The sequence below is a fragment of the Pristis pectinata genome, chromosome 6 (genome assembly GCF_009764475.1).
Source record: "Pristis pectinata isolate sPriPec2 chromosome 6, sPriPec2.1.pri, whole genome shotgun sequence".
Taxonomy (NCBI): domain Eukaryota; kingdom Metazoa; phylum Chordata; class Chondrichthyes; order Rhinopristiformes; family Pristidae; genus Pristis; species Pristis pectinata.
In genome coordinates this window covers 103,115,031-103,128,812 of record NC_067410.1, presented here as the reverse complement: position 1 = coordinate 103,128,812, position 13,782 = coordinate 103,115,031, and the positions used below count along the sequence as shown (strand labels likewise).

The 13,782-nt window shown below is 44.6% G+C and overlaps 1 protein-coding gene across 1 annotated transcript in view; it reads left to right on the top strand.

Annotated features, from left to right (window-relative positions):
* Positions 1–9,129: 9,129 nt before the first annotated feature.
* The window catches only part of cp (ceruloplasmin), a 45,043-nt gene continuing 40,390 nt past the window's right edge, over positions 9,130–13,782 (top strand). Inside the window, exon 1 of the mRNA XM_052018762.1 lies at positions 9,130–9,329. Within this exon, the coding sequence (XP_051874722.1) occupies positions 9,172–9,329 (158 nt within the window). The 5' untranslated portion in view covers positions 9,130–9,171. The remainder of the gene's footprint in view (positions 9,330–13,782) is intronic.

The following is a 13,782-nucleotide window of genomic DNA, read 5'->3' as shown; positions in this document are numbered from 1 at the left end:
ACATTCTCTCTTCTCTCTTCTTCCATCAGGTAGAAGATACAGGAGCCTGAGGGCACATACTACCAGGCTTAAGGACAGCTTCTACCCCACTGTGATAAGACTATTGAACGGATCCCTTATACGATGAGATGGACTATGACCTCACGATCTACCTTGTTGTGACCTTGCACCTTATTGCACTGCACTTTCTCTGTAGCTGTGACACTTTACTCTGTACTGTTATTGTTTTTACCTGTACTACCTCAATGCACTCTGTACTAACTCAATGTAACTGCACTGTGTAATGAATTGACTGTGTATGCAAGACAAGTTTTTCACTGTCCTCGGTACAAGTGACAATAATAAACCAATACCAACACCAGATGTTTTAGCCTTTTGAAATCACTGCAGGATATTCAAATTCTTGCACTACTCATGACTATGTGTGCAAAAGCATGCATCAACACCATCTGCGCCTACAGGTTGAAAGTCTCTTGTCTGACACCCTTGGGACCTGACTGGTGCCAGACCACAGAAGTTGGCTGCTGATCATCTTCCCCTGAGCAGGAGAACTGTTCTTTATAAGTACAGTCACTCCCTGGGTCACATAAGTGTTCTGAGAACTGTCTGTAACCCAAAGTTTCCGTAAGTCAGAAACACTGTCTGCTGAGACTGCAAAAGTTGTTAATTTTAGATCTTAATTCGATCTTAGTTAAAATTAGTTAATTAGTACAGATCTGTACCATAGGATCAAAACATGTTGGACCACAGGACTTGACAGACCAAAGAATGCCAGACAAGAGAGTTTCATCTTGTATCACTTGTGGTATTAGGGCAGGTGTGGGAAACTTGGTGAAGCAGCCAGCATAATCAAAACTCTGGTCAAGGAGATAGGTTTCAAGGAGGAAGAGATAAGAAGGTTGGTATTGGTATTGGTTTATTTTTGTCACTTGTACTGAGGTACAGTGAAAAACTTGTCTTACATACTGTTCATATGGGTCAATTCATTACACAGTGCAGTTACATTGAGTTAGTACAGAGTGCACTGAGGTAGTACAGGTAAAAACAAAAAACAGAACTCCAGAGCATTGGCCCCAGGTCCCTGATGCAGGGTTTCGACCCAAAACATCAATCCCTTTCCTCCCACAGATGCTGCTCAACCCACTGAGTTCCTCCAGCAGATTGTTTGTGGCCCCGGGTAGCTGATGCCCTTGTCTGCTGGTGTTGGAATAATTCATGAGCTGGATCATCCAACCCAACGTCTGTCAGCACTCCAGCCCCTTGGCGCACTCAGGGCAGTGACTGCCTCAGTTACCACGACAGGTACAGTCCTCACCAGGTTCTGGCAGGGTTCTGTTCCTGAGAACTGTTGGTAACCTGAGCAGTTCACAAGCCGGAGATGATGCTGCCCAGCAAGATAGTTAAATAAAAATAGATCAACCAGGAAATAGATCAACTATTAGAAAAGAGGTGGTGCTGAAACTTTTGGAGAGCATCAAGTTAGATAAGTCGCCGGGACCGGATGAGATGTACCCCAGGTTGCTGTGGGAGGTGAGGGAGGAGATTGTGGAACCTCTGACGATGATCTTTCCGTCATCCATGGAGATGGGAGAGGTTCTGGAAGATTGGAGGGTTGCAGATGTTGTTCCCTTATTCAAGAAGGGGAGTAGAGATAGCCCAGGAAATTATAGACCGGTGAGTCTTACCTCAGTGGTTGGTAAGCTGATGGAGAAGATCCTGAGAGGCAGGATTTATGAACATTTGGAGAGGTATAATATGATTAGGAATAGTCAGCATGGCTTTGTTAAGGGCAGGTCCTGCCCTACGAGCCTGATTGAATTTTTTGAGGACGTGACTAAGCACATCGATGAAGGGAGAGTAGTAGATGTAGTATATATGGATTTCAGCAAGGTGTTTGATAAGGTACCCTATGCGAGGCTTATGGAGAAGGTGAGGAGACATGGGATCCAAGGGGACATTGCAGTGTGGATCCAGAACTGGCTGGCCCACAGAAGGCAAAGAGTAGTTGTTGAGGGGTCGTATTCTGAGTGGAGGTCGGTGACCAGTGGTGTACCTCAGGGACTGGGTGTACTGGGACCCTTACTATTTGTGATTTTTATAAATGACCTGGATGAGGAAGTGGAGGGGTGGGTTAGTAAGTTTGCGGATGACACGAAGGTTGGGGGTATTGTGAATAGTTTGGAGGGCTGTCAGAGGTTACAGAGGGACATAGATAGGATGCAGAGTTGGGCTGAGAAGTGGCAGATGCAGTTCAACCCAGATGTGAAGTGGTTCATTTTGGTAGGTCAAATATGTTGGCGGAATATAGTATTAACGGTAGGACTCTTGGCAGTGTGGAGGATCAGAGGGATCTTGGGGTCTGAGTCCATAGGATGCTCAAAGCGGCTGCGCAGATTGACTCTGTGGTTAAGAAGGCATATGGTGTATTGTCCTTCATCAATCGGGGAATTGAATTTAGGAGCTGTGAGGTATTGTTGCAGCTTATATAGGTCCCTGGTCAGACCCCACTTGGAGTATTGTGCTCAGTTCTGGTCGCCTCACTACTGGAAAGATGTGGAAGCCATAGAGAGGGTGCAGAGGAGATTTACAAGGATGCTGCCTGGGATGCAGAGCATGCCTTATGAAAGCAGGTTGAGGGAACTCGGCCTTTTCTCCTTGGAGAGACGGAGGATGAGGGGGGACCTGATAGAGGTGTATAAGATGATGAGAGGTATTGATAGGGTAGATAGTCAGAGGCTTTTCCTTTGGGCTGAATTGATGGCCACAAGAGGACATAGGTTTAAGGTGCTGGGGAGTAGATATAGAAGAGATGTCAGGGGTAAGTTTTTTACTCAGAGAGTGGTGAGTGCGTGGAATGGTCTGCCGGAAATTGTGGTGGAGGCTGATACGTTAGGGTCTTTCAAGAGACTATTAGATCGGTATATGGAGCTGAGTAAAATAGAGAGCTTTGGGTACGCCTAGTAATTTCTAGGGTAGGGACATGTTCGGCACAACTTTGTGGGCCGAAGGGCCTGAATTGTGCTGTAATTGTTCTATGTTCTATGTTCTATGTTCTAAGAGCAGCATGTAGTTAAGCAAGGGTGTTTAACTCAACCATTCATACTCCTGGAACATAGAACAGTACAGCACAGGAACAGGCTCTTCAGCCCACAATGTTGTGCCAAACTAACTAAGCTAATGACACCTAATTAAACTAATCCCTTCTGCCTGCACATAGTCCATATCCCTCCATTCACTGCGTATTCATGTGCCTATCTTAGAGCATCTTCAATAACTCTATTGTATCTGCCTCCACCCCACCTGTGGCAGCACATTCCAGGCACCCACCACTCTCTGTGTAAAAAAACTTGCCCCACACATCTCCTTTGACCTTTCCCCCTCTCATCTTAAATGCATGCCCTCTCGTATTAGACATTTTGACCCTGGGAGAAAGATATTGTCTGTCTACTCTACCTATGCCTCTCATAATTTTGTGAACTTCTATCAGGTCTCCTCTGAGCCTCCACCTCTCCAGAGAAAACAACCCAAGTTATAAGATACAATAAAAAAAAGTTTGTCCAAGGTCTCCTTACAGCACATTCCTCTAATCTAGGCAACATCCTGGTAAACCTCTTCTGCACCGTCTCCAAAGCCTTCACATCCTTCCTATAATGGGGCGACCAGAATTGAATGCAGTATTCTAGATGTGGCCTAACCAGAGTTTAATAAAACTGAAACATAACTTCCTGACTCTTGATCTCAAGGACTCAACTAATAAAGGCAAGCATGCCACATGCCTTCTTTACCACCCTATCAACTTGTGCGGCCCCTTTCAGGGAGCTATGGACTTGGACGCCAAGATCCTTCCATACATCAATGCTGTTAAGGGTCCTGTCATTAACTGTGTACTTTCCATTTGCATTTGATCTCCCAAAGTGCAACACCTTACACTTGTCTGGATTAAACTCCATCTGCCATTTCTCCAACTCTATCTGCAACTGATCCGTATTCCGCTGTATCCTTTAGCAATCTTTTACACTAATTTTCTCTACAAGATCCAATGATATTTCCACAAACAGAGTTCTCACAGCAGTCAACAAATCCATCCCACCTGTCTCCCAAATGCCCATTTGTACGTACGGGCTATACATAAGTTGGGCATTTCACAAATCCAACATGAGGACAGCATGTCCACATGTGAAATCCATTACAATCATCAGTATATAGAAGGGATCCATAGATAGAAAGGGTTCAGAAGAGGTTTACCATGATGCTGCCTGGATTAGTGGGCATGTGCTATAAGGATAGGTTGGACAAACTAGGGTTGTTTTCTCGGGGGCGGCAGGGGCTGAGGGGAGACCTGATAGAAGTTTATAAAATTATGAAAGGCACGGACAGAGCAGACAGCCAGTATCTTTTTCTCAGGATTGAAATGTTTAATGAAAGCAGGCATGCATTTAAGGTGAGAGGGGGAAAGTTCAAAGATGTGCAGGGCCAGTTTTTTACACAGAGAGAGGTGAGTGCCTCGAATACGCTGCCAGGAGTGGTGGTGGAGGCGGATACGATAAAGATGCAGAATGCTGTTCAGAAGACAGATAAATTATTCCAATGGCAACCTGTTATCCAGCCCGATTGAAACTCATCTCCTGCACCAGATCTCTTTGATGACCAAATTACCTGTGACAGGACACCATGAGGCTGCAATTGGTATTGGTTTATTATTGTCACTTGTACTGAGGTACAGTGAAAAACTTGTATACCGATCGTACAGGTCAATTCATTACACAGTGCAGATACATTAAGTTAGTACAGAGTGCATTGAGGTAGTACAGGGTAATAAGAAGATTTAAAAGAACATTATTAGTAATAGTAAGTGACATAGAATTTAAATTTAAAAGTGTAGAATGATTATAGTAAGAGTAATGAGTGGATCTGCAGAGAGCAGCTTGCAACAAGTCGCCACGCTCCTGTCTAGAGGACACAACACTTCTCAAGGGCCTCTGAATATCACCAGAGGCTTAAAGTTATATTTTAACAGCAGCTGTAGCTGCTTGCTGAAGTAAATTGTGTACCCTGATTGCATGGATTGTGCAACAACAATTGATATCTAAGGTGCAGGAGGAACATTGTGTACAATGAACAAGTTGGCCGTCAGTCTCATACTTCAATGATTGAAACAAGTTGAGCATTAAAGACTCAAAACAGAGCTGTTTGTAATATCAATGGAATTGAAACCCTCCCACTCCAAGTCAGACAGCTAGAAGATGAACACAAGGTACAGAAACCGGTCATTCAGCCTGAGAGGACTGGGCTGACATAAAGTTCTAATATTTTCCCAGGATCACAGGTTAACTGAAGGGTCAAGGAATAGAGCAGTTTATTGGTTCCTAGTGTTACCATAAATATCAGAATATAATAATAAAAAGCAGATATACTTCCTACAACAGCAGTAACAATTTACTTACAGTGACTTGGTCAATCAAACAGAAACAACAAGGTGCCTCAGTGTTAGCCATGGTCACCATGAATTTTTCTCTTCAAGCTAATCAAGTGTTAAACTAAGATCAGCATGAAGGATCCACTTTGATGAACTGTTGCTTTTTATTCTTCGAGTGTCCAACCTTAAATACCGAGATTTGTAAATGTTCTCAGTGCATCACCATCCAAATTACCTCAGTGGACCGACCACAAACAAATAGGTCCCCAACTCACTCCTTGAATAATGTGGTCATAACACTCTGCCTTACTCAAGTGGCCTTGGTATGTCTTCTTTAGAAGCTATCCCGATAAGACCACACTGGCAGCATCAGCTCAATTGACTTCACTGTCTTATCTGTGAATGATATGTGTTCATGGTCAACGCAGTATAGGTATTGGTCTCTCCCTTTCCTTTATCTGTTTTCCAGTTAATGCGGTATGTTCATAAAGGAATGTGGTCCTGCCTCCATCTCTCCAGATCCACACACTACCTTTGAAGCTTTACTGAAAACCACCATTTGAAACTTATAGATTTTGTCTCAGCATTCTTCTATTTTGTTTTATATATCTTTTCTCCCAGGCCATAGTACTTCAACATCTCGATTAGATTGTATGGTTACATTATCATGCAAAAAATAAAGTAACTTTTTCTGACAATACTCCTACCAATTCATCTCTAATTCTTTCACCTAACTTTCCACATCTCAGTGAAGTCGTCCCTAAAGCTCTGCATAAAGATCTGGAAGGGTCAGGATGGGATAATGCACCACAGTCACCACCATGGAGATTGTTGTCTTGTAACTTTGCTTAGAGTTGATCTGTTGCTCTGCCAAGAATGATTGGAGCTGTGGAGAAAACAGGCACAGGTTTAGAGGTAGCAACACACAAAAGAGCTGGAGGAACTCAGCAGGTCAGGCAGCAGCTATGGAAGGGAATGAACAGTCGACGTTTCGAATCGAGACCCTTCATCAGGACAGGAAAGAAAGAAGGGAAGTAGCCAATATAAAAGAGCTGGAGGGTGATAGGTGGATGCAGGTGAGGGGGGTGATAGGCAGGTGAGGGAGGGGGCAGAGTGGGAATGATGTAAGAATCTGGGAGGTGATAGGTGGAAGTGACAAAGGGCTGAAGAAGATGGAATCTGATAGGAAAGGATAGTGGACCATGGAATAAAGGGAGGGAGGTGGGGAGGGGAACCAGTGGGAGGGGTGTGTGGGCGATGGGCAGATGGAGAGAGATGGGGTGATGGGGGCTGATGGGGATCAGGATAATACAAAAAAGGGGAAGGGACAGAGGGGTGTGGTTACCAGAAATTAGAGAATCCCATGTTCATGCTGTCGGGTTGGAGACTACCAAGGTGGAATATGAGGTCCTATTCCTCTAATCTGCGTCTAGCTTCAACTCGGCGGTGGAGGAGGCCATGGCCAGACATGTCGGTGTGGGAATGGGAAGTGGAATTAAAATGGCTGGCCGCCGGGGGATCCAGGCTGGTACGGCGGATGGAGCAAAGGTGCTGGATGAAGCTGTCCCCCAATCTGCGTTGGGTCCCCCAATCTGCTTTGTAGAGGAGGCTGCACCATGAGCACCAGATGCAATCAATAACACCCATGGGACGTGAAATACTTCGGATAGGAAATGGCGGGTGAAAATGAGGCAACAGTTTACAAGTGAAGGGGGAGTTGTAGATGCTTTTGGGAGGGATTATAAGACTGAACTAGAGAGGATGGAAGAGTAAAGTCAAAGAGTCACAGGCCCTTTAGCCCATCGAGTCCATGCTGACTATTAAGCATTAATTTACACAAATTCTTCATTAATCCCATTTTACTCTCCCCACATTCCATTCAACTGCTCCTAGATTTTACACTCACCTACACACTAAGGGAAATTTACTGTGGTATTGATATTGATTTATTATTGTCACTTGTACCAAGGTACAGTGAAAAACTTGTCTTCCATACCGTTTGTACAGATCAATTCATTACACAGTGTATTGAAGTAGTACAGGGTAAAAACAATAACAGAATACAGAGTAAAGTGTCACAGCTACAGGGAAGTGCATTGCAGGTAGACAATAGATTGTCAGGTCAAGAGTCCGTCTCATCGTATAAGGGAACTGTTCAATAGTCTTATCACGGTGGGATAGAAGCTGTCCTTGAGCCTGGTGGTATGTGCCCTCAGGCTCCTGTATCTTCTGCCTGATGGGAGAGGGGAGAAGAGAGAATGACCTGGGTGGGTGGGGTCTTTGATTATGCTGGCTGCTTTACCAAGACAGTAAGAGGTATAGGCAGAGTCCATGGAGGGGAGGCTGGTTTCTGTGATGCACTGGGCTGTGTCCACAACTCTCTGCAGTTTCTTGTGGTCCCGGGCAGAGCAGTTGCCATACCAAGCTGTGATGCATCCAGATAGGATGCTTTCTATGGTGCGTCAATAGAAGTTGGTGAGTATCAAAGAGGACATGCCAAATTTCTTTAGCCTCCTGAGGAAGTAGAGGTGCTGGTGAGCTTTCTTGGCTGTGACATCTACGTGGTTGGACCAGTATAGGCTATTGGTGATGTTCACTGCTAGGAACTTGAAGCTCTCAACCCTCTCGACCTCAGCACCATTGATGTATACCTCCCCCTTTACTTGGCCACATAACCTACCAACCCTCATGACTTTGGGATGTGGGAGGAAACAGAGACACTGAGAGAAGCCCATGTCGTCAGAGGGAGAACATACAAACTCCACACAGACAGCACTGGAGGTCAGGATTGAGCTGAGGAGGGGGATTCATTTTACAATTAATGTACAGAGGAACAAGAAGAGGTGGTCAGCACTACTGGGGATGGGTTCAAGGGAGCAAAACCTCCAGATGAGATACTGTGAGTAAGAAACTAGTGGATGACCTGAATTCAGGCTTAGTGAAGGTGGTAATCATCAGGAGGTTCCCTTGTCCCCGGTTTACCTGATGTCAGGGTCAGCGTCAATGTCGAGAGTTCCCAGGAACAGCCTTTCCATCTGTGTGTGACTGTGCTGCAACCTCTGACACCGAATGCCATACTTAAGGATGGTGATAAAGAAGTCAGAGGTTGTCTGAATGGCATGGAATACATGAACGTAGGACGTCCATTCGGTCCCGATATTCCACTACTTAATGAGACACTGGCTGATTTGTGATCACATACCAAGCTTTTTATCTCTCCTGAAAGTCTGGGATCATTAAAGCATTCAAGACTGGCACTGTTTTTTGTTTGCTAAGGACATTAAAGGATATGGAGCAAAGACGAGTAAATAGAACGGACACAGAGATAAGCCATGATCTAATTGAATGGAGCAGGAATGCGTGAGGGGTTGAAGGCTTGCCCCTGTTCTTAATGTCACTGGAAAGATAAATATTGGTCTTAATATTGCGCAAGAGAATGTTCTGTTTGTTGCTGGAATGTCTGCTCAATAGTCACACACTGAGTGTGTACAACTCCTGTAATCAGTGTACCCTGGACAAAGAAAAATCATTAGTGGATTATCCAAGTCTAGCAGAATGCATATCCGTTGGAGGAACAGCACCTGTTCACTGGGATTACAAAACCAACATTATTTAGCAATTCTCCCTATTCTAATTGGTCAGATAAATCAAACAGTGGAGAAAGTTCCTCCCCTGCCTTATAAATGGGGCCACTCCATACAGTTTAAAGGATCCTCCTAATTCCTCTCCATGGTAGAATAACAGATCTGCCAGACATGACGACAGTGCTAACTGTTTGCTTCTTCTTTCTGTGTTTCTGTGCCATTTCAACAGCCTTAACTCGCGAGTATTACTTTGGGATTCGGGAAATCGAATGGAATTATGCTCCAAGCGGCAAAAACATCATTGCTGGCACAAAGATTGACAAGGATGAGTGAGTAGAAATAAACAGAATGTAGAAAGACGTTACATCTACAGTGCTTGGTATCTGGATTAGATGAATGGGCAGTTGAAATGTGTAGGGAGTTTGTCAGGATTGGATAGAGAAAGCCAGGCTGAGCAACTTAAATCTGTCAAAATCGTCAGAATGAAAATAAGTTTGATTTTGTGTCTGTGCTAATCTTTCAATGGGAATCTGGAAATTAAGAAAATAAGAAAGGATTGAAATATGTAAGACCGACCAGTTAGATGCTGAAAGGTTGTTTCCCCATGCTGTAGAGACTAGAACTGGAGGGAATTGTCTCAGGATAAAGAGTCGGTCATTTTAGACTGAGGTGAAGAAAGATTCCTTCATTCAACTTTGGAATATTCTACCATAGGGGGCTGTGGATGTTCTATCCTGAGTATATGCAAGGATAGGATCCATTGGCTGAGGGAATTGAAGGGATGTAGAGTGTGGGCAGGAACATGGAATTGAAATCAGAGATCAGAGATCTTGGAAATAGTGGAATGGCTCTTGAGCACCATTTGGCCAACTCTGGTTTCTGTTTCTTCTGGTCATATTCTGTATGAGAAGGTAGCAACAGGCAGGAACAACATGGGTTTGTGTTTAAACTCATGAACAAACAGAATAGCTATGCTCCTGTGCTAGAGTTTTCCTTTGCTGCTTTTGCACTGTTTAGTCATCTTGAAGTGTCGCACGTGGTTTTGCGGAACAATTCATTCTGTCCGCTCAGTCACCGGCTGTTGCATTGGTTGCTACATTCCTCCGAAGTGGACTTGATATCAGTACTAAGAGTTCAACACTCAACGCGGAGAGTGAAAACAGCAATGTCTGGGACTGGGTGTGATTTCGGTCATCTCAGTGGCTGGGTTGCTTTCCTGAGGTTTCAATGGTTAAATGCAACACATACTGTGACACAGTGAGCAACACAGACTTGCTTTTGCCATGTGATCTCACCTAGGTCTACTTTTGTAATCTCAGTCAACAGATAGTCTTTCTCCAATGCATTATCATTCTGCTGAGCACACATACTCACAAATGATTTTGTTTCCCCAGGTCAACAGTGAGTCACAGGAAATCATTTACTTATTGACTAGTGAACAAACCTCCCATTGAAAAAGAATATCACCCTCTTGTGCAATACTTAGATCATTATTTTTTTCTCCTAGATACAGAACACAATAAAAAACAGCAAGGCTTTGTAGTATGGAATTAAGGAAAATGTAGGGTGGTATATTATGAAAGGATGAAATATTCTTTCGAAACTAAATTCCTTAATGAGTACTAATGCTGGGATCTCTAAAAGTAATGACCAGGTTGATAAGGTGATAAAGAAAGCAAACCAGAACAGGATTTCATTAGCCCAGAAAGCAGGGTAGTTATGTCAAATATGCAAAAAAATTGGTTGGACCACACTGTATAGAGTGAATGGTACAGGACACTATATGATGGAAGGATTTCAGAGATTTCACTTCATACTTCCAAATGAGAAGGAAAATCCCTTGACTCGGAAATCTGATTGGACTGTGGCGTTATTTCTGCATTGCGCAGGTGGAAAAGGGGTTCTCCTGTGACAACCAGGTTGTACTAGCACTACTCCACTGGGAATCCATAAGAGAAAAGCAGAGTGGATACTTCCTCTGGTTCGGTTGTCTAGAACCAGGAGTCAGTCTCAAAGTAAATCTTTTGACAAAGTCTCATACGGTAGGCTGGTCCAGAAAGTTACGGTACACGGGATCCAAAATCATTTGGCAAACAGGATCCAAAATTGGCTTGGTGATAGGAGGCAGAGGGTAGTGGTGGAGGGTTGTTTCTCTGACTGAAGGTCTGTCACCAGTGGTGTACCACAGGGATCAGTGCTGGGACCATTGTTGTTTGTCATATATATAAATGATTTGCATGAGGATGCCTGCAGTCTGATAAGTAAGTTTGCTGATGACAGGAAGATTGATGAAGCTGCAGATAGCAAGGATAGTTGCCTAAGAATACAGAGGGACATCGATCAGCTGGAAAGTTGGATGGAGCGGTGGCAGGCGGAATTTAATCCAGGCAAGTGCGAGGTGATGTATTTTGGGTCATTTAGTACTGGCTGGGCATATACAGTAAACAGCTGAGACCTTAGAAGTGTTGATGTACAGAGGGACTTTGGGGTGCAAGGTCGTAGCTCCCTGAAAATGATGACACAAGTGGATAGGATAACAAAGCAGGCATTTAGCTTGCTTGCCTTCGTAGGCAAGGTTATTGACTATAAGAGTTGGGACATCATGTTGCAGCTGTACAAGACATTGGTCAGGTCATACTTGGAATATTGTGTGCAGTTCCGGAGCACTAGAACATGCGCAGAAGAGCTTCACTGGGATGTTGCCTGGAATGGAGGGCATAAGTTTACAGGAGGGATCAGATAGGCTGGGATTGTTTTCACTGGAGGCTGAGGGGTGACCTCACAGAGGTTTATTAAACTATGAGGGGCATTTGTAGGGTAGATAGTCACAGTCTGTTTCTAAGGATAGGAGAGTTTAAAACTAGAGGGCATAGGTTTAAGGTGAGAGGAGAAATATTTAAAGGAGGTCTGTGTTTTTCCACACAGTGGTACATGGAACAAGCTGCTAGAGGAGGTGGCCATTCAGGGCTGAGATAGAGACATTTCTCATCCAGAGTGCAAGAAATCTTTGGAATTCTCTACCCAAGAGGCTTAGTCACTCTGTATTCAAGACAGGGACCAATAGATGTTTAGAAATTAAAGGAATCAACAGATATGGGGTTAGTGCAGGAAAGAGGGGTTGATATCCATGATCTCATTGAATGGCGGAGCAGGCACTGGGGGGCCGAATGGCCTATTTCTGCTTCATTGCTTACGTTCCCAGGTTAGTCTCATCGCTTACATAGAACATAAAACAGTACAGCACTGGAACAGGCCCTTCAGCCCACGATATCTGTGCTGAACACGATGCCAAATTAAACTAATCCCTTCTACCTGCACATGATCCATATCCCTCCATTCCCTGTATGTTCATGTGCCTGTCTAAAAGCCTCTTGAATGCCACTATCATATCTGCTTCCATCACTGCCCCTGGCAGCCCGTTCCAGGCATCCACGACTCTTTGTGTAAAAAACTTGCCCACCACATTCCCTTTCAATTTTCCCCCCCTCACTTTAAAGATATGCCCTCTAGTGTTCAACAGTTCTGCCCTGGGGAAAAGATTCCGGCTGCCTGCCTTATCTATGCCTCTCATAATTTTATAAACTTCTATTGTGTCTCCCCTCAGTCTCCGACGCTCGAGAGAAAACAATCCAAGTTTGTCCAACCTCTCCTTATAGCTAATACCCTCTAATCCAGGCAGCATCCTGGTGAACCTCTTCTGCACCCTCTCCAAAGCCTCCACATCCTTCCTGTAATGGGGTGACTAGAACTGCTGGCAATACTCTAAGTGCAGCCTAACCAAAGTTTTATACGACTGCCACAAGACTTCCAAACTCTTATACCTGATGCCCCAAGAAATGAAGGCAAGCATGCCATACGCCTTGTTTATCACTCTGTCTACTGGCATTGCTACTTTTAGGGAACTATGGACTTGGACCCCAAGATCTCTCTGCCCGTTCGCACTGAGATGTTGGTCTCAGGGCTGTGCCCTAACTGGCAGTATCTGCTCCATGAGTTGAGATTTCTTTATTAGTCACATGTACATCGAAACACACAGTGAAATGCATCTTTTGTGTAGAGTGTTCTGGGGGCAGCCCGCAAGTGTCGCCACGCTTCCGGCGCCAGCATAGCATGCCCACAACTTCCTAACCTGTACGCCTTTGGGATGTGGGAGGAAACCGGAGCACCCGGAGGAAACCCACGCAGACACGGGAAGAACATACAAACTCCTTACAGACAGCGGCCGGAATTGAACCTGGGTCGCTGGTGCTGTAATAGCGTTATGTTAACCACTACACTACCATGCCTGTGCAGGTGCTACACAGCCCAATTTTGGCTGTGAGCATGCACATTGGTAAATTGGTAAATCGGTAAATCAGTTTATTATTGTCACATGTACCAAGGGACAGTGAAAGACTTTGTTTCGCATCCCATCCATACAGATCATTTCATCACATCAGTGAATTGAGGTAGTACAAGGGAAAACAGTAACAGAATGCAGAATATAGTATTATGGTTACAGTTACAGAGAAGTTGCAGTGCTGGCAGACAACAAGGTGCAAGGCCATGATGAAGTAGCGTGTCAAGAGTCAATAGTCCAAGGCACAGTAGTGTAGTGGTTAGCGTAATGCTACTACAGTGCTAGTGACCCGGGTTCAATTCCCACCGCTGTCTGTAAGGAGGTTGTACGTTCTCCCCGTGTCTGCGTGGGTTTCCTCCGGGTGCTCCTGTTTCCTCCCACATTCCAAAGGCGTACGGGTTAGGAAGTTGTGGGCGTGCTATGTTGGCGCCAGAAGCATGGCG